This window comes from Eupeodes corollae, chromosome 2 (genome assembly GCF_945859685.1).
Source record: "Eupeodes corollae chromosome 2, idEupCoro1.1, whole genome shotgun sequence".
In the NCBI taxonomy this organism is placed as follows: Eukaryota; Metazoa; Arthropoda; class Insecta; order Diptera; family Syrphidae; genus Eupeodes; species Eupeodes corollae.
In genome coordinates this window covers 29764392-29787186 of record NC_079148.1, presented here as the reverse complement: position 1 = coordinate 29787186, position 22795 = coordinate 29764392, and the positions used below count along the sequence as shown (strand labels likewise).

Here is a 22795-nt window from a genome sequence, read left to right as displayed (position 1 = left end):
AAAATTACATCTAATAGAATATTTTGCTTTATTAAATTGCATAGTAGAAGTGTCATAATTCATTTCATAAAGAATGAAAATAAAGAACAACACGAAACTAAATGTCAAAAGTTTTCAATTAGAAGCTAGTTTTGATAATAAATAATAATAATAATAAATAATATACTACCTTACCTGCTCTGGAGGTTAACCGTCCGGAGGTAAACCGGCGGTGGTAAACTGTCCAGAGGTAAACTGGCAGAGGTAAACCGGCGGAGGTAAACTGGCAGAGGTAAACCGGCGGAGGTGAACTGTCCTGCTTCGTCAATTATTGTCTCATGAAGAAAAATGTTGGACAGTATTTTTCACATGGTTTTTGTAATCAATAAATAATGTCTTAATATGAATTCCTATACAAACCTTTCGGTAAGAGTAATTATAGATTAAAGATTAGTCATTGAAAAAATAAGCGCTCACCACACTCCGAAAATGCAATCTCTATGATTAAATTCGGACTGGATATGGAAAAAAGAGCAAGATAATTGAATATTTTATAACATTTATTTTTATTTATTTTGTAGCTATTAACGGCCTTGCACATGAAAGCGAACAAAGAATGAACGAATGGACGAACAGTCCTCATTTTACACATTTCAAAAAGTCAATTTAAAACAAAAATGCGTTTAAATTATAAGAAACCAATTGACACTTATTTAGGATGATAAAATTGGCATTTTATTCTCTAAAACAAGACAGTTACGAATTGAAGAGTGGCTGCTACGAACTGTCACAATCAATTCGCGTTCCACATACCATTCAACCTGCAACTAATAAATTGTTCGCGCTCAACTTAACCTCAAAATTATATCACTCTTGTGTTGTTTGTTAAAAATGGTAATTATAAATTGACAATTCGTGATTGTCTGCGAATAGAAATAAAGCTCATGTGAAAGAAAAGTCAACATTTTACGAACGTCCACAGTTCGCAGTTCGTTGCTCATATAGAATATGCTTTTACTCCTAAAAATTTGAAATTATTATATTTTTCAGGTTCTTAAACGTGTCTTTAAAATGCGAACTAACCTTTTCGGTGTAGATTCTAATTCTATACAAACAAACAACATCTGAGCTCCTCAAAACAACCCTGCATTTTCTTTTATCCGAAAAAGTAAACAAAAAACCATCTGTCAAACTAATCTGTCATCAAAATGTCATCTAATTGCAAAAACGATTTTCTGTCAAAAATTTTCGAAAGAAATTAGAAGGAAATTTTTTTTGTAGTCGTTGTCATGTTTTTCCGCAGTTGGCTTTTTCTTCATTTCAATCAAAATTAAACTAAATCAAATTTAAACTACAACAATCTTTCTCTATCCTGTGTAAATAAACTAACTTCCAAATTTCCAACAACAAAGGAATCCCAAGTGAAAGCAAACTAATGTATTACCTACCTACCTAATATCTGTAAGTAGTGAAAATCTGTGATTTAAACTGATTACGACAAAATTTAATTACTTCGGAGCTTTGATATTGACCTAAGCTGTAATTTTGCAATAAAAAGAACAAATGAAAAACATATCACTGAGGTACAGTGGGAAAACAAGAGTTTTCTTTATTTTTGCGTGGCTAACCCAAGTCGAAGCTTCTGCTTTTATATCAACACCCACTACAAAGTCAATGAATTTTATATTCATACCTATCTATGAACCTACGTACGTACTATTTGAAGCTAATTGAGCTTGGGCGGATGTGTGTACACTTCTTTTCCAAAGCATGATTAAATAAACAGTCCAAATTTGGGCACGGTAACGCGTACCTACCTAGAAAAATAAGTTTTAATTGCCTTAACTCCATATGGAAATAATTATACACACATTTGTATTTATTCCAAAATTGTTATCAAATGTCAACACATCAATCTTCTCACTCAGAAGACAAGTCAACACCATTTAAGTCAGAATAATGTTGAGAATAATGTTTTTTCAGATTCCCATAAAGTAGTCAGTTGGTTTTTGATTTCAGTTAATCAATTTTTGTTAATAAATTTTCCTCAGAGTTTTGAAATAAAATGTTTAATTTTGTTATTTGACTAAAAAGGGATATTTAAAGGCATCAAATTATATGTATTTCATTATAAAGGGAAATTAACAATGCAAAGCGATTCTTCTCGTGACTTCACGAATTCTGAATCTTTAAAGCCTTGAATTGATTGACATTTACTTTATCTTTCACCTGGCTCCAAAGAGAGAACATTAAAGTCGTTGAATTACCAGATCTCCGTTGGCCAAATGATGTATTTAGTCTTGCAACACACCTTCGAGGAATAATATTGTCAGAAAATATTGCTTGCAAAATTACTTTTGTTTATTTACTTGTGTAGCACGTAGTATATACTTCCTTACTTAAGGTGGCGCTACTGTCCGGGACGGACCTGGGCCTCAACCAACATGCGTCTCCAGCCAGCTCGGTCCCTAGCTAGCTGTCTCCAGTTTCGCACGCCAAGTTGGTTGAGGACTTCAACTACCTGCGTTCGCCACCTGAGTCGCGTTCTTCCTCTACTGTGCCGTCCCTTGAGATGGGATTCGAAGACCTTCTGGTTGAACAGTGTCCACATCAATATCTTTTGATTCCCATTACACAAAAATCATTGGCCATAAATATGTCGCAATTAATGCAACTTAAACGTTGCTTCCGACTTATTTTCTACTAACACAGCAAAGCTATCAATTGGCATTCTTGGATTAGGAGCTCTAAATGCAACAATTCTCCATATTAACGTTGGTAAAAATGGGTCTCATCTCTGAAGATGATTTTTCAATGAAAACCGTATCATTCCTTCAACAAACCAACAAGCAAAGATACAACGTTGCTGGTAATCGACTGGCTTGAGCTCTTGTGTTAACTTTAGAAGCTTTAATAATTAAATAACCTATCCAAAAAACGTTATGATTTCGTTTGTGTTATGCCTTATTCCAGAGATTGACGAAAAATCCATAAATCTGGGTTTTATCAACACTCCAGGATGCAGCAGTAACTGTTCCTGCGAAATGTTCAAGATTTTATCGTGAAGTTTGTACTTGTTCCTCTTTTTGAGTTCTTTTTGAGTTATTTTAAAGGTAATTAAAGATACACACTTAAAAAATAGGTCTTAGACAAGGTGCTGCGCTGTGATGCGATTTTTTTAACATCGTACCAGAAATTATGGCAAAAAATACCACAATGTCCCAAAGGGAGTAGAAATTTCTGGTCATTTGTAAAAAACGTACGAAACACCACGTCATCCTCGGTTCCAACGCTTGTCCACAATGACACTCCCTATGTAAGCTCGATTGATAAAGCCAATTTGCTTGCAGCACATTTTGTTGTTAATTCGACGCTACCGGAGAGTGTCATGAGTCCTCCTGTTCTTGAGAGCGTAAATGATTCTATGGGACGAATCTTCTATCGAACTCGTGCAGTTGCAAGAGTACTGAAAGACCTTGACATACACAAATCCGCTTGCCCGGATGGTATTCCCGCTATTATTCTGAAGAGCTGTTCTTCAACGCTGGCAAAACCACTGCGTAAGCTTTTCCATCTTTCCTACTCCTCAGGTCTCTTTCCGAGTGGATGGAAAACTGCATTTGTCCAGCCTGTCCCTAAAAAAGGCGAATTCTCCTCCCCCTCTAACTATCGTCCAATGGCACTCACGTCCCTTCTTTCTAAGGTCATGGAAACGCTGATTAGTTATCAGCTTAAGAAATATCTTGAAGAACGGAAGCTGCTTAATGACCGACAGTATGGCTTTCGTAGCAATAGGTCCACTGATGATTTCATGGTTCATCTCACCGAACAGTGGAACAAATCTTTACATCGTTTTGGAGAAAGTAAGATTATTGCACTTGATATTTCAAAAGCATTTGATAGAGTTTGGCACCAAGCTCTCTTATCGAAAATGCGTGCTTTTGGTACAGATGAATCTCTTGTTCGTTGGGGTTAGAAATTACCTTTCGGACCGTTCAATTCAAGTAGTGTTGGGCGGGTTCAAATCTGATATTCACAGAATAAACGCTGGTGTGCCCCAGGGCTCCGTTTTGTTTCCGATGCTCTTCCTTAGTTTTATAAATGATCTTTTGTCTGAAACTTCTAACCCACTAAATTGTTTTGCTGATGGCAGTACCCGCAGCTTTTCATATTTGTTTTTAATTTTCATCCTTCACATATTCGATATTGCAAAAAATGCTGCTAGGTGCTTAGGATTTCTCCGAAGGTGCAAGAAATTTTTCACCTCTTCTGATCTGGCTGTAATTTATAAAGCCTTCATTCGTCCAAAACTTGAATATAACTCGCATATTTGGGCAGGTGCCCCTAAAACAAGTTTAAGTATTTTAGACAGGAAGAAGAGCTTTGAAAATGATAGGCGATAGAACTATAACGGAACACTTTAACACTGCCACAATGTTTCATGCCTTTCGTTGTTCTACCGCTATTTTTATAAACACTGTTCTATCGAATTAGCCAGTTGCATTCCCCCCTAAAACAATTCAGCCGTAATACTCGTATTTCTAGGAATGCACATCAGTTTCACCTTGAGCTCAATTTCGGACGTACTGTCAAGTATAGAGATTCTGCTTTTAACCGCACATCGAGAATGTGGAATGCTTTACCCAGCTCTGTTTTTCCCTATCATTTTGATATTCAAAACTTTAAGACCAATGTGCATCGGTATCTCCTCTTTAATCCTTCCCTATTTTCCTAACGCTCGCACTGTGTTTAAACTTTAAACATGTTAAGGGTATTAATAACCCCTTGAGTGCCCGTTTATTATAAAAAAAACTATCTTTCAAAAGTCTGTCCAATTACTAGCATATGGTGATGACATTGACATAATCGGAAGAACTCAGCGTAATGTCAATGGGGCTTTTGTCAGTATTAAGGCAGAGTCTACACAAATGGGTTTAACGGTTAATGAGGGCAAAACAAAGAACATGCTGTCGTCAAGAAAGACTCCGTTGTAAACTCAGAAAACAACACCAGCGCTGAGATCAAACGAATAATAACTCTTGCTAACCGATATTTCTTTTGGCTAAGAAAGCAATTGAGTAGTAAAGTCCAATTTTGAGGGACCAAAGTGTCGTTATATAAGACCCTTATCATCCGCGTCCTACTATACGGTGCAGAAGCATGGACTATAACAAAAGCGGATGAAAGCATCTTGGGTCGTTTCGAGAGAAAAGTTCTTCGTGTGATCTACGGTCCCGTATGCATTGAAGTGGAGTGGAGGAGAAGATGGAACGACGAGCTGTAAGGGCTGTACAGCAACGTAGTCTTAGCCAGAAGGGTAAAAGTCCAACGATTAAGGTGGCTGGGTCACGTAGAAACCAATGCTCTGGCCCGGAAAGTCTTCGAGTCCAAACCCACACGACAGCGCAGTAGAGGAAGACCGTGAATCAGGTGGCGCGCACAAGTAGAAAGTGACCTCATCCAACTTGGAGCGCGAAACTGGAGACATCTAGCTAGGGACTGAGCTAGATGGAGAAGAGGCCCTAATTCACACAGGACTGTAGCGCCACCTTGAGTAAGTAAGTGAGTAAATTAAAAAAGAATGTTAGTTTTATAACGGAAGCAAAGAGAGATAGATTTTCAAAAAAGGACGATATAGCCTGACCCGTGTGTACACCTAAACCTCAAAATAATGGAGAATCAAGCGACAAGCTAGCCAACCAGTAAACAACCAGATTCAGAGATTTAAAGCAACATTTTGTAATAAGGGTGAAAAATCTTCCAATTATAAACTGTACTCAATCAACCTCAAAATCAACTTTGTAATTAAAATTAAGCTCGTCAAGTCGCCCCGCACAACCGAATGGCTTACCAGAGCGAATTTATGATTGAGGTATTCCAATCAATTAGATAACAATTCAGGAATCCAAACATCAGCAATAGTATACCCACTGCATGAAAAGGGAGCTTTTAATAATCCAGAAAACTACCGGGGTATATCATTTTTGAACACCTCAGTAAAGTTATTCAGTGCCCTGATATTCAATAGGTTGACGCGATGGGTGGATAATAAAGGAATATTAAATGAGTTTCAATCGGACTTTAGGAGAAACCGGTCAACTTCAGATCAACTATTTTCATTGATTAATATTGCGGAAAGTTACAAAAGAAGGATCAAGAAGCTATGTGCATTTTTCGTAGATTTTCGCGCTGCTTTTGATTCCTTTGCACGTGAGGCACTTTTTTATAAGTTGTACAAGATGGGAATCCTAAGTAAAATTATTAATGTATTGAAAGCTATGTATAAAAGCGACGCCTCGTATGTTTGGGATGGTGAATTCATTTTAGAAGATTTCGCAACGGAAATGGGTGTTTAACAAGGCTGCGTTTTGAGCACCTTGATCTTTATATTATTTTTAAATGATGTCGTTGAAGCTATTGCAGGAGTAATTGAGGATCAAAAAATTCGTCTTGACTAATAGCTTCATCATCAACATCCGTTGGAATCAAATTTTCGTCATCAGATGCCTCCACTGTATCGCTCTCGGTTGGAATTAAGATCTCTTCACTACTAACTGCTGCCTCGTCATCTTTTGCTTCGTTGATATGGAACTCGCTACTTGTTTCAACTTCTTCATTTCTTTAAGACATTATTTTTTTTCATCAAAGATAACGTCACAGGATTTGACAATTTCATTGGTTTCAACATCAATGACTCTGTATCCCTTCGATTCTGTGCAGTAGCCAACAAAAAGACGTTCTTGTGATTTGGCATCCCACTTTTTGCGTTTTTCACGGGGAATGTGAACGTTTGCGCTAGAACCGAAAATTCTTAAATGGTTTCTGCTGGTGTCGTTTCATTGACGGCAACCGTTGGACTCCGATTTCTCATGTAGCAAGCTGTATTGATTGCTTTCGCCCAATATTTCCTTGTCAAATTTGCACCAAATAACATCGATCTCGCTTTCTCTACAAGAGTTCTATTAATGCGTTCAGCAGCGCCATTCTGCTCCGGTTTGAATTGAATTGTGGCTTGATGTTGTATACCATGCGCTTTTAAGAAGTTTCCAAAATTATTGTTGACGAATTCCTTGCCATTGTCACTTCGAATAGCTCGTATTTTAGATGAAGTTTCTTTTTCAACACGTACCTTGAATTCTTTAAACTTCTCAAATGCCTCATCTTTGTTTGCTAAAAAGTAAACAAACGTTTTACGTGTGAAGTCATCCACGAAAGTCAGCACATATCTTTTGCCCCCAATCGATGGCTCCTGCATGGGTCCACACAAGTCGGTGTGTAGCACACCCAGTGTCCTCTACATCAACCCGCATCCCAACTGCTTGCAAAAAATGAGGTTAAACTTTAAACCCTCAGCATACCTATTGGGGTTGTAATAGGCTTTTCTTTTATATCGAGCAACACCAGTGTCGCCCATTGCCGAAATATGGAAATGGTCTCCAAAGTCTGTAACAACCTTTCCACCCCTATTCAACACCTTAACATTCGTTAACCAGTCCTTTCGGCCAATTAGGTGAACGGTTGCTCATACCAATCGTCAGTGTTGAACTTACCAACTCAGAGTGCGGTGGAAGTACTAAGCTGCCTTTGTGACATTAAACCAGTTTCAGATTTTTCTCTTACGGACTTCTTGGCAGCACGACATTCTGCAGATCGATGGCCAACTTTGTCGCAGTTAAAGAATTTGCCATGGAACTTACTACTACCCTTCTTAAATGGACGTGTTCTGGAAGACAAAGCTGTTTCCTTACCAACGTTCTCAAAGCGCGCAGATTCAGCTAAGAGACGTTCCTTGATCAGATCAGTAGTGAGATCAGCTCCACAGTTCTCTAGTGCCATAATTAATGGCTTGTAGAAATCCGGAAGGCTAGCAAAAATCAGAGCGGCAACGACCCCGTCCTTGATTTCGTTATCGATTGCTTTCAGTTGTTGAGCAAACATAACCTTTTTACTTAGGCACTCCGACATGCGACTTAACCAATTCCTCAATAAGTGCGGCCACTCTGGAGAAACTTTTTGGCTCGTAAACGCTTTGGAGCCTACCCCAGACCTCTTTTCCAGTTTTGAGTTCACGTATGTCTGTAAATATATGGGTTTTCACTCCAGACACAATTGCCGCCAGAGCACGTGACTCTTGTTTTTCGTCGGACTTGGTGTCATTCCCATAATCCCATAAATCGCAATTTAAAAGATGGATTTTCATTGCGTTCTTCCAATCAATGAAATTTGATCTGCCATCTAGTTTCTCGAATGATGCTGGAACTGATGTAGTCGACATTATGAAGACTCGCTGAAATACTCCGCTGGCGTTTTCGTTTTTGTCTTTTTCTATTTCCTTCTTTGATTCGTCCTCAATGTTTGTTTCAATCATTAGATTGATAAAAGTTCATTAAACTTTTAAATCGACTGTTTTGAACCATCTGGGCCCATAACCTGTAATAAAAAACGCAGTTTTAATAAAAGTTGATCTTTATTATATAAAATGTAGGCAACGAATGATTTAAGAAAGATCATGGTTATTGAGTCGCTGAGCCGCTGACGTGCTGACCAGAGAGAAAAAAACTAAACGAGAGAACCAACTTCGACGGTTGCTCTCTTTTTGCCTACAAGCTGCGATTTGCACATAAACTTGCATATGTATTAACTCCATATAAAAAAAATGTGGGGAACGAATACTTATGCAAGAAGATGTGCATACTCCCCACATTAAAACAAAATGGCGTCCACCTTTGAAAAATGGCGGATGCCATGCTGTTCAGAGGTGTTCAAAGAAAATTCAAAATTGTGGATGAACAATTTTTTGGTATTCTCATTGTGTTACTTTGGGAGTAATATCATTCGAATATGAAGTGAAATTAATTACTCTTGTTAGGTGCCAGAACAATGAAGTTTTAGCAACAATTGTAAATTACGCATTTAGAGAAATATTAGTTAGTTATTTGAAGCCAGTTTTAATTATTAAGTAAGTAAAATAAATAAGGTGGTGCAACGGTGCAATGAGAATTAGGACCTAGAAACATAAAACTCTGAAAGCACTACAACTATTATTTGTTTTTTTATTATAGCTGCGTTTATGCGTTTAATTTTCGCTCAGACCGTTGAAAAATGCAAAAAAAAACTCAGATTTAGTTTAATTTTCAGAGTTCATCGACTTAATTTTGGCTGCGAGAGTTGCTGGAACATTGACAACGAGAGTTAAAGAATGTAAACATGGATCATTAAAATAAAACAACGCAGAAACATTGAAAACATTTTTATATACTCATCTCTTTTTTACATTCCTATTGTATTTGTGTGTACTCGTTGTTTATTTTCTTTATGTTACCGACATTTCCAAAATGCTGAAAATAAGTGATTTAAGTAGAGACTAAATAAAAAACCGTGAACTTCTGTTTCCAATTTTCATCGCATAAGATTTGTGAATTGGCGATAAGCTATTTTCACTAAGCTAGTGTGCTGTTTTTAAAGGCTTAACTACATATGTAAGCCGAAAAGTACTTTTGTACAAAAGTAAAAGTATTTGTATTCTCGCTAGGTCAGTAGTTTTGTGAAGAGAATATACAAATTTGTTCTTCAACCAAAATTTAAGTCTTATGCATCATTTTTATAAGTTTTCCAGTTCTACTATTTATTTATATCTTATCTTTCAGTTATATAGCGACAAGGAAAAATCTGTTAGGGAAAGTTCTAACTACAGTTTTCCTGAAAGTGCATTGTGGGTTATACATAGATGTTTGCTAAACTTTTTAGGCTATTCATAAATAAATGCAAATCCAAGTTAAGGGCTAAACCTGAATAACTATAAACATAGAAAATGCTGTGTTCAAGTAATTATTATCGCAGCCAAATTTCATAATTAATTTTGTTGGTGTATAAAACAGCTGAAAGACTAATTCATGACAAATAAATGTCACGTTAACAATAAAATCCAGAAAATATCGATTGATACCGTAATTACAGAAGATATGGATATTTTATATAAATATTCCCGGTAAACTGTAGACCTTTATTATTTCCGCCTATTATAATTAATTCGATGTAAAATAATTCAATGCAGTATATTGTAGATAAAACAGCAGTTAAGTTATTAATTAAGGTATTACTATTGAAATAAACATAACATACATTTTTATAAAAAACATGTACTTGTTCATAAAAAAACCTTAACCTTGTTATACACTCTTTCTGAACACATCTTTTCTGGTTTTGGTTGTTAATGCCATCTATCTGTAACTCAAAGAAAGAGAAAAGAAAAACAAATTCACCACAATCTTCCGTTTTAACGTTTACCGTAATTCATTGACAAACGAAAATTGTTTGCTAGAAATAATTTGTGAAAACCAGAGAGAGACAGAAATATCAAATGTCTCGATTCTCTCTGCTCTTCGAGGTGAAAACATGTATACACCGATACGAATTCAACACGCTATAAAAAATGAGAGTAAGAGGTTCCAAAGGGACGGAAACGAGGAAATTTGGCTCTCTCATTTAGTTTTTTCTCTCTGGTGCTGACTGCTGAACTCCTGACATGTTGATGTGCTGAACACATGTTGCTTAATTTAAGGTGGAAACATATGTTTAGTTCCCCTTTTTTGTTAGCAGATGGCGCCAGGTATCATCGGTTAGGTGCTATACACATTTCAACAATAACAAATTATTGAAGGCAATTTTTAAAGCAAAATAGAAAAAAAAAGAAAAAAAAAACAGCAAACAAAATTTTAAATTGTATTAAAAATATTAAGTTTAATTAGAAAGAAATTTCAATCTGGTAGACGGCCTTAAGCCAAACCATATTAATGTTAAAAACAATTGTTATATTATATTACTAGTCACCTAGTTCGAAAAGCCATCTTGGAATACCTTCTGTACCACATTCTATTTATGTTATTATTTATATAATGAACTTCCCGATCCGATGATAATGAACAAAGATTTTGTTTAAATTTTAGCGACTTTTAATTTCGTTTATTGTATTTTTCAGATCTGGAAACATACCGACGAAAATATGCGCTTTAACAAACAAGAACTTATTGATTTTGCTAGCAACTCAGATACACAATTCGACAAAGAAGGACTCTTGTATATAACCGAGCAAGAAAGAACCGGCTATATATTTCGTTCAAATGGTAAGTCTCCGAAAAAAATAACCAAACAAATCCTGAATAACTCCTAATGTCTTTTTTTTTCTTCGACGTTTTAGTGAAACATCTTCGATGGTGCAAATTACGAGGAAATCTTCTTTTTTATCTCAAGGACGAAAGTAGTCTATCTAAGCCAATTGGATTGATTGTTATTGAAAACTGTAAACCTGTGATAAATACCTATGAAGAGGAACCAGAGGGTTATCCAATTTCACTAGGTAACTTAAATTCTCCTCAATTATAAATTTCAATAACCAATGAATTTGTTTTTTTTTTGTTTAGAATTCCCAAATAACGAAACAGTGCGAATTATAGCAACAAGCTACCAAGATCGCATTGATTGGTACACGTTCCTGCAAAACGCTAGTTGTGTCGACCTAAATCTCCGAATTGAATTGTTAAATAATAAAATTGCCTATGCCAACATGGGCAATCGCATTACAAGGGGAGCTCCAGTGGCGGCAAAACCTCAAGAAGAAACAACCGCAACAAAAGTTGAAGAAGGTGATCTTATACAATTTTAATCATTTCAAAATTCACAAATAATGTTATACGAATTAGGTTTTAAGTAGTTGAATAATTTTTAAACTTATTTTTATGGAATGTATTCGATTTTATTTGAAACGAAAACAAAAAAAAAAACAGAACAAATAATAATATAGTGCTCATTAAGAATGTAATTTTTGCCATGTGAATATTTTGTTTGTTTATTAATTTTTGTTTTGTTTTTTTAATTAAGATTTAATTTTTAATGAAAATAAAACTCTAAGCTTTATTTTTAAACATTAACCCTTGAACCTAACATGTTTTATTTTATTTGTGGCTGTGGCAAGTAAAACAAAAAAGAAAGAACAAACTTATTGTTTAATTCCTCATAAGTCATAAAATAACATTCATTATTCATTAAAAATGTGTAATTAATTTAATATCATCAGTTTTTCTTATGCATTTTTCGAAAATATTTAACACAGAAATATTAAAAGTAAAAGTTTAAAGGAAAGTTTCTTCTTTTCTCCAAAAAACTGCATGATTAACAAATTTATGATATTTTTTGGGATTCACTGTTAGAACGTATTCTTTGATAACATTTTTAATTCACTTTCAATTCTTAAACCCTTACATACCTCATTCATTACCATGACCGAATGAATTTAAGCTTCCACCAAGAACCTTTTATTTTGAACCAAGCATCCCCAGTGTCCTCTACATCAACCCGCATGTATTAAAATATATTCCTTCATACTTCAAGGAAGATGAATGTGAACATTTTACACTTTTATTTTATTTGTTATTCACGTCGATTTTTCAAAAAATAAGAGTTCTTCAGAATCTTAAATATCTAGAAAAATTATTCCTCTACCCAAGTTAGTCCCATTCTTGCATTTGGAACGTAGTATTTTGTGTTTTTAGATGGTTTCATCTTATAATTTTATCGTCTCAATAAAAACCTTTTGTAAGAAATAGTGAAATAGTCAATAGAGGCCTTAAAGAGGACGCTAGAAAGTAAGTATTCGCATTTAAAGGACTCAATTTATTTAATATATTCTACTAGAGAATCATTTTCAAGCTTTTCTCCGTAAAGTCATAAACATAAACTGGATTACTGATTCTCAAATTTATTTAGTGCTGCTGCTTTTCAAGGCCCCAGTTAAACTATTATGGCCTATTATCTATCTTACAATCTTACATCTTTTTGGTCAGCTACCCCTTGATTGATGGTTGACCTTGGTTGCGAAAAAATTACCAGATAAACAGTTTCTTACTCGATTTCGCTGTTGGGATCTATTGGGGATCTCCAAAGGAATTTCTTGCCCTTTGTTTCTCTCTGTTATCGGGAATTTGAATACCAGTGCAGCGAGTTTCCGTAAATAAATAATTCCCAGGTAAATTTTTGAACATCATCTACATTTTTCAAATCTAAATTTTATTGCGGTGCCATTTTGAAACCGTGGAGTGACGTGATGGTAGACTTCTGGGATCAATCCATCCACTGGTACTACCCCTACGGTGGACTTGAAAAGTTCTTTAATAGTAATTCATGTCATGAAAAATGGTTATTTGGTTAGCCGTTGGTATTCTGCATAAGGACTATAGGACCTTGACCTTGATTCTTGAGTGCTTTAAGTTGTATTTTGGGCTCATCCATACAAAATGCTTCTTTTAGCAGTTGGTGAGATTTGATGACTGCTTTTTTGCTTAAAGACAAACGTAAGAGGCGCTAAAAGCTTATGCACCTAAAGCTAAATGCCTTACTTGGAAAATGGAAATTCTAGTACAGCATTATTTTATTCAAAACAAGAAAAAAAACCAGCTGCCTTGAGTCTGTAGTTTCGAAAACCAAGTTGATTGAGGTCCTTACGATGATTTTTCTCATGGAACCATTGGGCAGGTTCAGACAACATTAGGGACTTCATTTGCAGTCAACTGCCTTCATGATTGAAGGTACATTTTGACCAAGGCAACTAGTTAGTTTTTCAACTGTCATAATCTTCAATCTTGGAACTTAACTTCACTAACCTCTACCTTCGGTTCCTTGTAAAAAAAGACTATCAAAAACCTTATTGTCTACAAAACACTCCTCAGGCAATCTACAAATCCAAAACGATTTGTATTTTGTATTGTAGAGGAACATTACTTATTTCTCTTCCAATTTGACAAGGAACTCTTTTCCACAAAAGATTGAATGGAATTGTGCAGAAAATAAATAATAAAGTTCAGCTTTCAGTTGAATTAAAAAACATCATTAATTGTCATTGTGACATAAGTTCACTTGACTTGATAGTAGGGAGATTTTTCTTGACTAACTTTCCAGTCAACTTTCCAATAAAGTTGCCTAAATTGGAAGGCGATTGGCAGCTAGCCAATCAGATACTAAAAACTTGCATTACTTGCAGTCCCTTATGTCGCCTGAACCTGCCCATTGTTTTTCATTTATTTTACATGTCTTTCCAGTCTTTTTGAACCCCTTTCAGATCTTCTCAATTTTGAAGCTTGAATCACGAATGTTTTTAAACGGTATGGTATCAAAAAAGCCCGTAGAAACGCTGGTTAGAAAAAGTTATTACCATTTAATTGCAGTGTTGATATCGATGACTTTGTTGGATTAGAAGCCTAGCTATATAAAGTCCTGACACTAACCAAATTGAAATAATTCAGCGGACAAAATTTCGTCTTTCCTTTTGCCTCTACTTTGGTCTTAAACCTAAAGATGATTGATTTTCCTTAAATTTGCCTTTATAAGCTGTCGTTAGAATTTTACCTATCCTCAAGTCAGAAATGTTTGCTTAGTTTTCTTCAAGCTGTTCAAAACCTTATTTCCAAGTCGAAGTTAAATTTCGTTCATGTGAAATTAATAATAAGATCTAGCTTTTAGAATTCAAAGCAAAACAAGTTTTTTTTCAGTTAAACACAAAATAGGACTGAGTTTGATACAGAAATAAGACTAGTTGACTAATGAAAGCCTTATACACAATTCGGTCTTGAAAAACTATTTGTTTTTATTTTGTCAACCTTTCGATAAAGTTTTATTCTTACATTTTTCAGATCTCGTTGAAATTCCAATTTGCGAGTCAGCACTTTCTTGTGATACTTTATCATCGGACGAAAACGGTCGTTTCCCAAATGCTCTGATAACAGTGCAAATTCGTAATGGAATCGACTGTTGTTGGCGACAATATGCCCGCACAGAAGTTGTCGAAAGTACTGCAAATCCTCAGTTCCTGTGTACAGTATGTTTCCGAGCGAGTGATTATTTGAATTCCGAATCTTTAGTTCGGTTTACCTTGTACAATATTATTGAGAAAGTTTCACAAACTTCGATTCCGATTGGATTTGCTGAAATCGGTCTTGGAGTCATACAGGTTTGCATTTCTTTTTTAAAATCAGGTTTGGAAGTGTTTTTATGTGTGTTTTTCAGGATGCAACTAGATTTCGAATTCCTCTAAAATCGGCTGCCGGTGATGTTGGCTTCATTACAATTGCATCATGGGCACCGGACCCAGACGTACGACCACCAAGGTCACCTGCGAAAGTCACTGACCAACAATTCAAAGGTTTTATTCACAATATCTCAAAAATAACAACTTTTGTATTGATATGTTTTGTTTTCAAGGCCATAGAAGATCACAGTCACTTCCATCGAAATTGGGTGTAAAATTATTCATTCCAAATCATGAGAAACTATACGAGGTCTGCACTAATCCAAGGGTGAGTAAAAAAAGTTTAAATCAAGAGTGGACAAAAATCAACTAATAAATTGTTATGAATTTGAAGATCCATACCTATCGCTTACATTCAGGACTTGGTGGTGATATAAGCGTTCAAGAGGTTCTTATGGAAAGTCGGTATTGCTTTATCATTCCACAGCAATTGTTGTGCGTGTACTGAAAATGTTGGGAAAGAATTTGAATTAAACGTCTTTCTCTTCTCAGATCGATTTGGATAATGAGAGAAAAAGAACTTCTCCAAGAAATATCAGGAATGGGTGAACTTGGCGGAGAATGGAGACTCCGGCAAATTGAATTACTAGACAAACATTTGAAACTTCTGAAAGATTATTCACAAGCAAAACAGATTTTGAAGCAAAAAACAGAAAAGGAAGATGGTAAGTAAAAATCTCAAGACAAACGTTCTGATTAATAATTTTGTGAATTTCGCTTAAGGACCTTATTTTAAACAATCATCGGTGAAGACGGACGAATCGTTGGAATTTATTCCAGTTAATTTACATTTACAACGAATGTGGGCACATAATGATTCTCTGAATCGCACAGGAGTTGTAGATGTAGTAACTGTTGGTGCCTTTACCCGACATGCGGGCAAACAACGAACTGGAGGCTTAATTAAGTAAAGTTTGAGATTCTCTTAAATCCAATCGAATTTTTTTTTAATTCTAAAAAACTATTTGTAGACTTCTCCAACAAATTCGAGATTCTCCTTCTAAATTCGATGATAATGAGTGTAAGGTCCAAATAGCAAACGATGCTGTTCAAGCTGTGAAGCAGTTACGTCGGGAAATTGTAGAAATCATGTCCCAACTCTTGTGCTTGGCCAAGTCGAAGAATCCCAAAGGAATGATGCCGTTGTGTAATGAAATGATTTCTAAAACAAAAACACTTCTCAACATCTGGGAGCCGCGACTTGTTGAGGAAGCCTTTTCATTTATCGAACAACATCGTATAATCGAAGAACCTGATAACATGATGATGGTAAGCTTATAATTTATTTCTCCTCAAGACAACTTTTAACTAATGACGAACATTTTTAGCCAATGTCACCATTTAAAAAAATCACTCAACAATTAAGTGCACTTGATCTTAAATCTCCAGAATTGGAAGATTTTGCAACACCAGTTGTAGCTCCACCTGATCTTTGGCCAAAATCCCAACGAAGCTTAACCACTCCTCGACACTTTGGCTATTCGAATAATATGCGAATGAAGTCACCATCTTTGACGGACATAAATGCCATATATTCCATACAAAAGTCTATGAAGATCTACAGTGATCAATTGAGTGCTAGAGAATCGAATGAAGAAGCTTCATACCAATCACTTCCGGCTTCGGTAAATTTCGAGAGTGATATGAATTTTCAAGATTCTCACTTCGATGATAGTCCAAAGTCGGGACAGCTTTTAGATGATATGCTAACCGACTTAAGAGCGGGGTGTTCAAACACTCAGAACTCGACTTATAATTTCGATGGGGAAAATCTATTGCCTCCAAACTGTTCTTCCATCATTGGTCAGAGTGTTGGGTTTTTAGATACGAAAATGATGAGTACTAGTCCTTCGGCCAACTACTATCGTCCCACTGAAGAACCAGAACCCCTAGATCTCACTCAGTTGAATATTGAAGCAAGCGTCATGTGCCTAGTGAGCAAAATCAAATTTCTCTGTGGTCGGTGTGGGAGTCCTGCGATTCGTTTGAGACATCCAAAAGATGGAGCAACAAAACGAGGAAGCATTTCGACTCCAGCTCCTGATGTTGTGGCCAATCAAACTCAATTTTCACCAGAAGGTGATGTGATTGATGATGCCACGGGTACTGGAAATGATGCCGATTTGGAACTCAATGAAAATTTAAAAGCTGAAGTTGAAGTAGAGGCGCGTTTGAAGAAAGGAAATAAATTTACAGATGGTTTGAACTTTTTTGTTTTCTCCTTTTTTGAAGAATTTTCAAACTTTTCTATGTTTTTTTGTATAGGTTTAGATCTATCTATGACCACCGATTGGGTTTCAGAGCTTCGACCATCAATGCGAAAGCTTCGTCATGCTATGGATGGGTTGTTGAAAACTGCAAGACTAATGCATTCTGTTCAAAGACTGCAACAAGATATGAAACGAAATAGTGCCAATTTAGACATATTGTACCGCAGAGATGTATGCTTCTCTCAATCAGTAAGTTAATGGTTTTGTTTTCTTTAAACAAATTCGAAATGTTGAAAATGTTGTGTACTTAAAGCTCACAGCTTTAATCAGTGCTCTTATGGCCAAACTCTGGGGAACTGAAATAACCCAGAACTATATAAAAGTTCTCACCGATTTAGGACCTATTGCTTATTTTGAGGGTTTATTGTCTCTATACGGAGGTGAGACAGATATGTGGGGAGACATGTCGGTTGCAATCGAAGATCTCCTCACAGTTCGATTTACTCTAGTCAGGAGCAATATTCAGAGGTTTGTTCTAACTTAAAAATGTAAAGTTCATGAAAGGGATTGTGGTTTTTGCTTTTTTCAGAGATTCTTCAACAGTGCCATTGCCACGAGTTAGTGGGGTTCGTAAAGCCCTCAACGTCTCGCTTCCCGTGCCTGAATCCGTGTACTCCATTTTGCCAACACGAGAAATGGTCACTTTCAAAGTGACTCCGGTCTTCTTCAATATTGGCATCAACGAAAAAGCAACTCTAGCCGAAGCACTTGGCTGTAATCGTGATCAACATCGTTCGAATTGGGATAATTTCGAACGTCTCAAACAATATCACATCAGCTATCGAAAGTTGAGCCTAAATTCCCCAGATACTCCAACAAAATCAGAACCATTCTTACCCACGCAAGCAGCCACGAATTTTCTTTATTTAATGGAAGAGCAATTGCGTTCGAATGTTTCGAAAAATATGAAAATTCTTCATTTAGCCGAGGATATATGCCGATCAATGTCTGGATTGAGATTCACATCGTGTAAAAGTGCCAAAGATCGAACTGGAATGGCTGTGACATTGGAACAGTGTCGGTTGTTAGTGCAGGAATTTCATTTGCCAGCTAAAAGTGTGCCAAATGTTTTGAGTGCAATGCGAAGGTAAAACTAATATTTATTTTGAAATATGAAATAAGAACTTAAAATACATAATTTCCAGTGAGGGTACCCGAATGGATAATGTTAAGAAAAATATAGGAAAACGAAAGTATGCCTTCAATTTACCACAAGTTTATTCGTTACCTGCGATGTATCGCCCACCATTAGGCTCCTACGGAAAAGCTGAAACATAGAAGTCGACAAAAATATCTCCCAAGATGAATCTTTAAGATAGTTTTACTTAATCAAGTTTAAAGTTACATAAACAGCAAGAAACAGACATTAGTCTGACAGCACAACTTAATAGACAGAAAATTGTTTTCCATCAAATTATCACTTTTAACTTGAAACAAAAACAAACAATTAAAACTTTGTTGCAATATTTATTAAATAAGAAAAATTAGTACTTAAAATATTTTTATTTATTAGTTTATAATTTTCCTTGGAATTTTAAATTTGTTTTTTTTGTTTTGTTACTTACTTACATTTAATTTTTTCCTTTTTTTCATTTTAAAACTTACTTTTAATTATAAACTGGTGCAAAATAGGAATCCAATTGCTAATTTTACAACAATAAAAAAAGAGTGATTTGTTTAAAATAAAATTTTACTGTTCTAACAGAACAACAATCAATAATTATTAATTAATCATAAATATGTGCCAAATATCAAAACCAAAATGTTATATAAAGTTAAGTTTATTTTAAATTTTACTCTTATCAATTTGATTCGTTTTTAATTTTAAAATTAAATAGTCATTTAAGTTTATACACTGTTTTTTTAATATACGCAACGCAATATATTGAAAAAGTACTAAGTTATAAATGGCAGCGTACTTTTTCCAAAAATTTAAAAATTGAATGAATACAAAATTAGAAATAGATAATTAAAATAATGTAATTTAATTTGTTAAAAAATACGATACAAATTAAAAGAAAAATTATGAAAATAAGTTTTGGAAGTTTTAGTTTTTCACTTAAAAGTTCCGATGATTATGCGGATGAGTCTATTTGAAATTCAAAAAATAAATTTATATCGGCAAAAGTGTCTTGGGGAGTCTTCTAATTCACTTTCAAAAATCATTTGAAGAATGAGGCTTTTATTTTGCCTTGGCAAGGTTTAAGCTTCAGCGCCATATATGAGAATCAGGATTATGAGGGTAACTAGTTGTAATTCTGCATTTGTTTTCAGCGCTGGTGTTGTCTGAATTTAAAACGGTCCGAAGATAGACAAAGCCCTCAACCAATTCAAAGTTATAGCTGTCGATATTTACGTTTTGTTCTTGATAACACTATGTACTTGGTCATCGACCACTAAACCAATGTTTCAATTCCGTCGCAATGCTCAGAAACGCACCAATCGCGCTTTGATCTTATTATTATATCCATATAAATAGCGTATCCAATAAATTGGACGGACCATTTTTTTATAATAAGCACACACTCAAGGGGATATTACTACCCTTATTATGCAGTGGCAAAGTTTGAGCACTAGGAAGAGGAGAGAGGGTTTAAAAGGAGATGTCGGTGCACATTGCTTTTGAATTCCTGAATATTGCAAAGACTAGGAAAGACAGAGTGTGGTAAGACAATCCACATTCGCGTAGTATGGCTAAAGAACGAATCTCTGTACTTGACAGTACGGCCGAAGTTGGGCTCGAGGGTATAATGATGAGCATTCCTAGAAGCGCGAGTATTACGGTTGAACTGTTTAAGGGGATTTGACTAGAGCATAAGCCGTGTAAAATGTCAGACAAGAGACCTTACGACGATTTTCAAGCGAAGTAAATGAACTTATGATGATATTATCATCTATCAAGTCTGAAAACGAATATGAAAAGCTAAGAGAACTATCGTCAGCGAAACAATGTATTGGATTAGAAGTGCATACAGGAGATCATTAATAAAAGTGGAAAAGAGTGTTGGAGATAAAACAGAGCCCTGGGGCACTGGACTTCAGACTTGAATCTATCTAATACTACTTGTATTGAACTATCCGAAAGGTAATTACTAATCCCATGAAGCAGAGATTCATGAAAACCGAAAGCAAGCACTTTCGATAAGAAAGCCTGATGCCAAACCCTACAAATGCTTTTGAAATATCAAGTGCAATTATTTTACTTTCTCCAAAACGATGTAAGGATTTGCTCCACTGTTCGGCGACCATGAGATCAACAGTGGACCTATTGCTATGAAAGCCGTATTGCCAGTCATTAAGAAGCTTTCGATCTTCAATATATCTCTTGAGCTGATAATTAATCAGCGTTTTCATGGCCTTGGAAAGAAGGGACGTAAGTGCAATCGGTTGGTAATTATAGGGTGAGGAAGATTCGCCTTTTTTGGCAATAGGCTGGACAAATACCATTTTCCATCCGCTCGAAACGAGACCTGATGAGTAGGACGGATGAAAAAGCTTACGCAGTCGTTTTGCCAGCGTTGAAGAACAGCTCTTCAGAATAATAGCGGGAATACCATCCGTAACAGCGGATTTATGTGTGTTTAGATCTCTAAGGACTCTTGCTGCAGTACGAGTGCGAAAAAGATTGGTCCCATAGAATCACTAACTCGCTCAAGTACAGGTGGAGTCATAACACTCACTGGAAGCGTAGAATTGGTGGGGAACTGCCAAGCAAATAGATGAACTTTCTCTTAAGAGCTAACAAAAGGAGTGTCATAGATAACGAGCGTAGGAACCGATGAACGGGAAGAATTCCTCATGTTTTTTACAAATGACCAAACATTTTTACTGCCTTTGGGACATTGCAGTACTTTTTGCCGTAATTTTGGTCATGTAAAAATTTGGTCCGTCGAATATAGGCGTTGCAGGCCTTACTGTCTTTATAGCAACGAAAACTTACCTCTTTGGCCCTAATAACGTCTTAACAGCTCGCATCAAACCATGCGTTTTCCTAAGGTATGATACTTTTAACCCTGTTAGGTATAAAAGATCTCATTCCCAGGAGAATTAAGCTTGTAATCATATCAGCGCTGGCGTCAACATCCGATCGAGAAACCATAGTGACCAGTTAAAGATCCTGAAGTAATTATTGTTGAATTGTAGCTGAATTCAGCCACCTCAATATCTTTTAAGTTGTTGCTGAACACAACCTTTTCTACTGTATTCAAAAACCAACTGTGTAGTTAGTCTGTTTCGTTTTTAAAAGGAATAAAGTTGTGAAGTGTTTCTTTGTTAAAATTGTTTGTTTTATTTAAATCAATCCAATAATTATTTAGACCGTCCCAGTTGGCTTTCTCGTATTGCTAAACGGTTCTCTTAGGAGCTCTTTCTTTAACTGAACAGTTTTGACATGAGAAATTGGCTGATATAACACAATGCAAGTACCCGTAGCGTGATGGTTAGTGCATTGGACTGTCATGCAAGGGGTCTTGGCTACAATTCCTGCCTGTGCCACCTAACTTTTTTCACGGGTACTGCCTCTTTCGAGGAATTTCTTAAATGAGCCGATTGGATTCGGTATATAAACTGTAGGTCCCATCCATCCCTGCAATTATTTGCACACAGAAATGGTTGAGAGTTGTAAGTCACTAGGCCCTTGTTCTTCATGGACTGTTGCGCCACCTAGTTTTTAACACAATCGTCAGATGTGCCTAGAGGAGATAGAACACTAACAGTGTACTTATTAGGTTCAGAGGTAAGAAACAAGTCAATAGTGTTTTCTGCTCGTCTGCTCGACTTTCAACGTCCGATATTCGGGTGGGCTCGTTGACCAGCTGAGTTAGATGGTTCAACTCAACAAAGATTTCCGCACACAGTCCATCGGGTGTTGACTGGCCTGAATGATGAAGCCATGAAGAATTGTGTACATTAAAATCGCCCGTAACAACGATTTCAGTGCAAGGATAGGACGAAACACTTCTTTGGATGGAATCAGACAAAGCATCAGATTCATGAGAAGTGGATACTCTGACTTAATTAGAGCTTCGATAAAGGAAGCAACAGTGTGGTAAAAACGGAGAATTGAAACCACATATAATTAAAAAAGGTATTTTTACAAACGCCATATTGTGGTAAGAGCTGATAAGCAACATCATTCCTAATGATTGGAGAGGCCATGGTGGGAAAAGAATAAAGGAAACAAGCTATACCTACCCATGAATAAAGAATTCAGCAAGATCTGAATCCTCACCTACTTGGGTTTCACTTAGTGCCAAAATAGCTGGCCTGTATGAAACAGTATGGCGGTATGCCAACACAAAATTTGCCCTTAGCCCACGAATATTACAATAATCTACTCCGAATTGTTCAGTCATTGCAAAAACCAATACAGACAGAGATGAGAAATAAAATTCACTGAATTGAAACACAGAATAATTATCAATACCATTCACTGCTAGTGTTATACCTTTGGAAGATTGTGCTGTGCCTC

At 35.9% G+C, this 22795-nt stretch overlaps 2 protein-coding genes across 2 annotated transcripts; one reads left to right on the top strand and one right to left on the bottom strand.

Moving 5' to 3' along the window:
* Positions 1-1195: 1195 nt before the first annotated feature.
* LOC129946139 (inositol polyphosphate-4-phosphatase type I A) lies at positions 1196-19360 on the top strand. Its single transcript, XM_056056201.1, has 16 exons — positions 1196-1440; positions 10958-11102; positions 11177-11335; positions 11400-11621; positions 14661-14977; positions 15034-15169; positions 15229-15323; positions 15390-15490; positions 15548-15720; positions 15779-15962; positions 16027-16324; positions 16384-17254; positions 17321-17514; positions 17579-17793; positions 17855-18412; positions 18471-19360. Exons 2-16 carry the CDS (start codon positions 10982-10984, stop codon positions 18601-18603), a joined length of 3777 nt encoding a protein of 1258 aa, XP_055912176.1. The 5' UTR covers positions 1196-1440; positions 10958-10981; the 3' UTR covers positions 18604-19360.
* On the bottom strand, positions 7534-7917 carry LOC129944819 (uncharacterized). Its single transcript, XM_056054480.1, has one exon. The coding sequence runs from the start codon at positions 7915-7917 to the stop codon at positions 7534-7536; it is 384 nt and encodes a 127-aa protein (XP_055910455.1).
* Positions 19361-22795: the final 3435 nt, after the last annotated feature.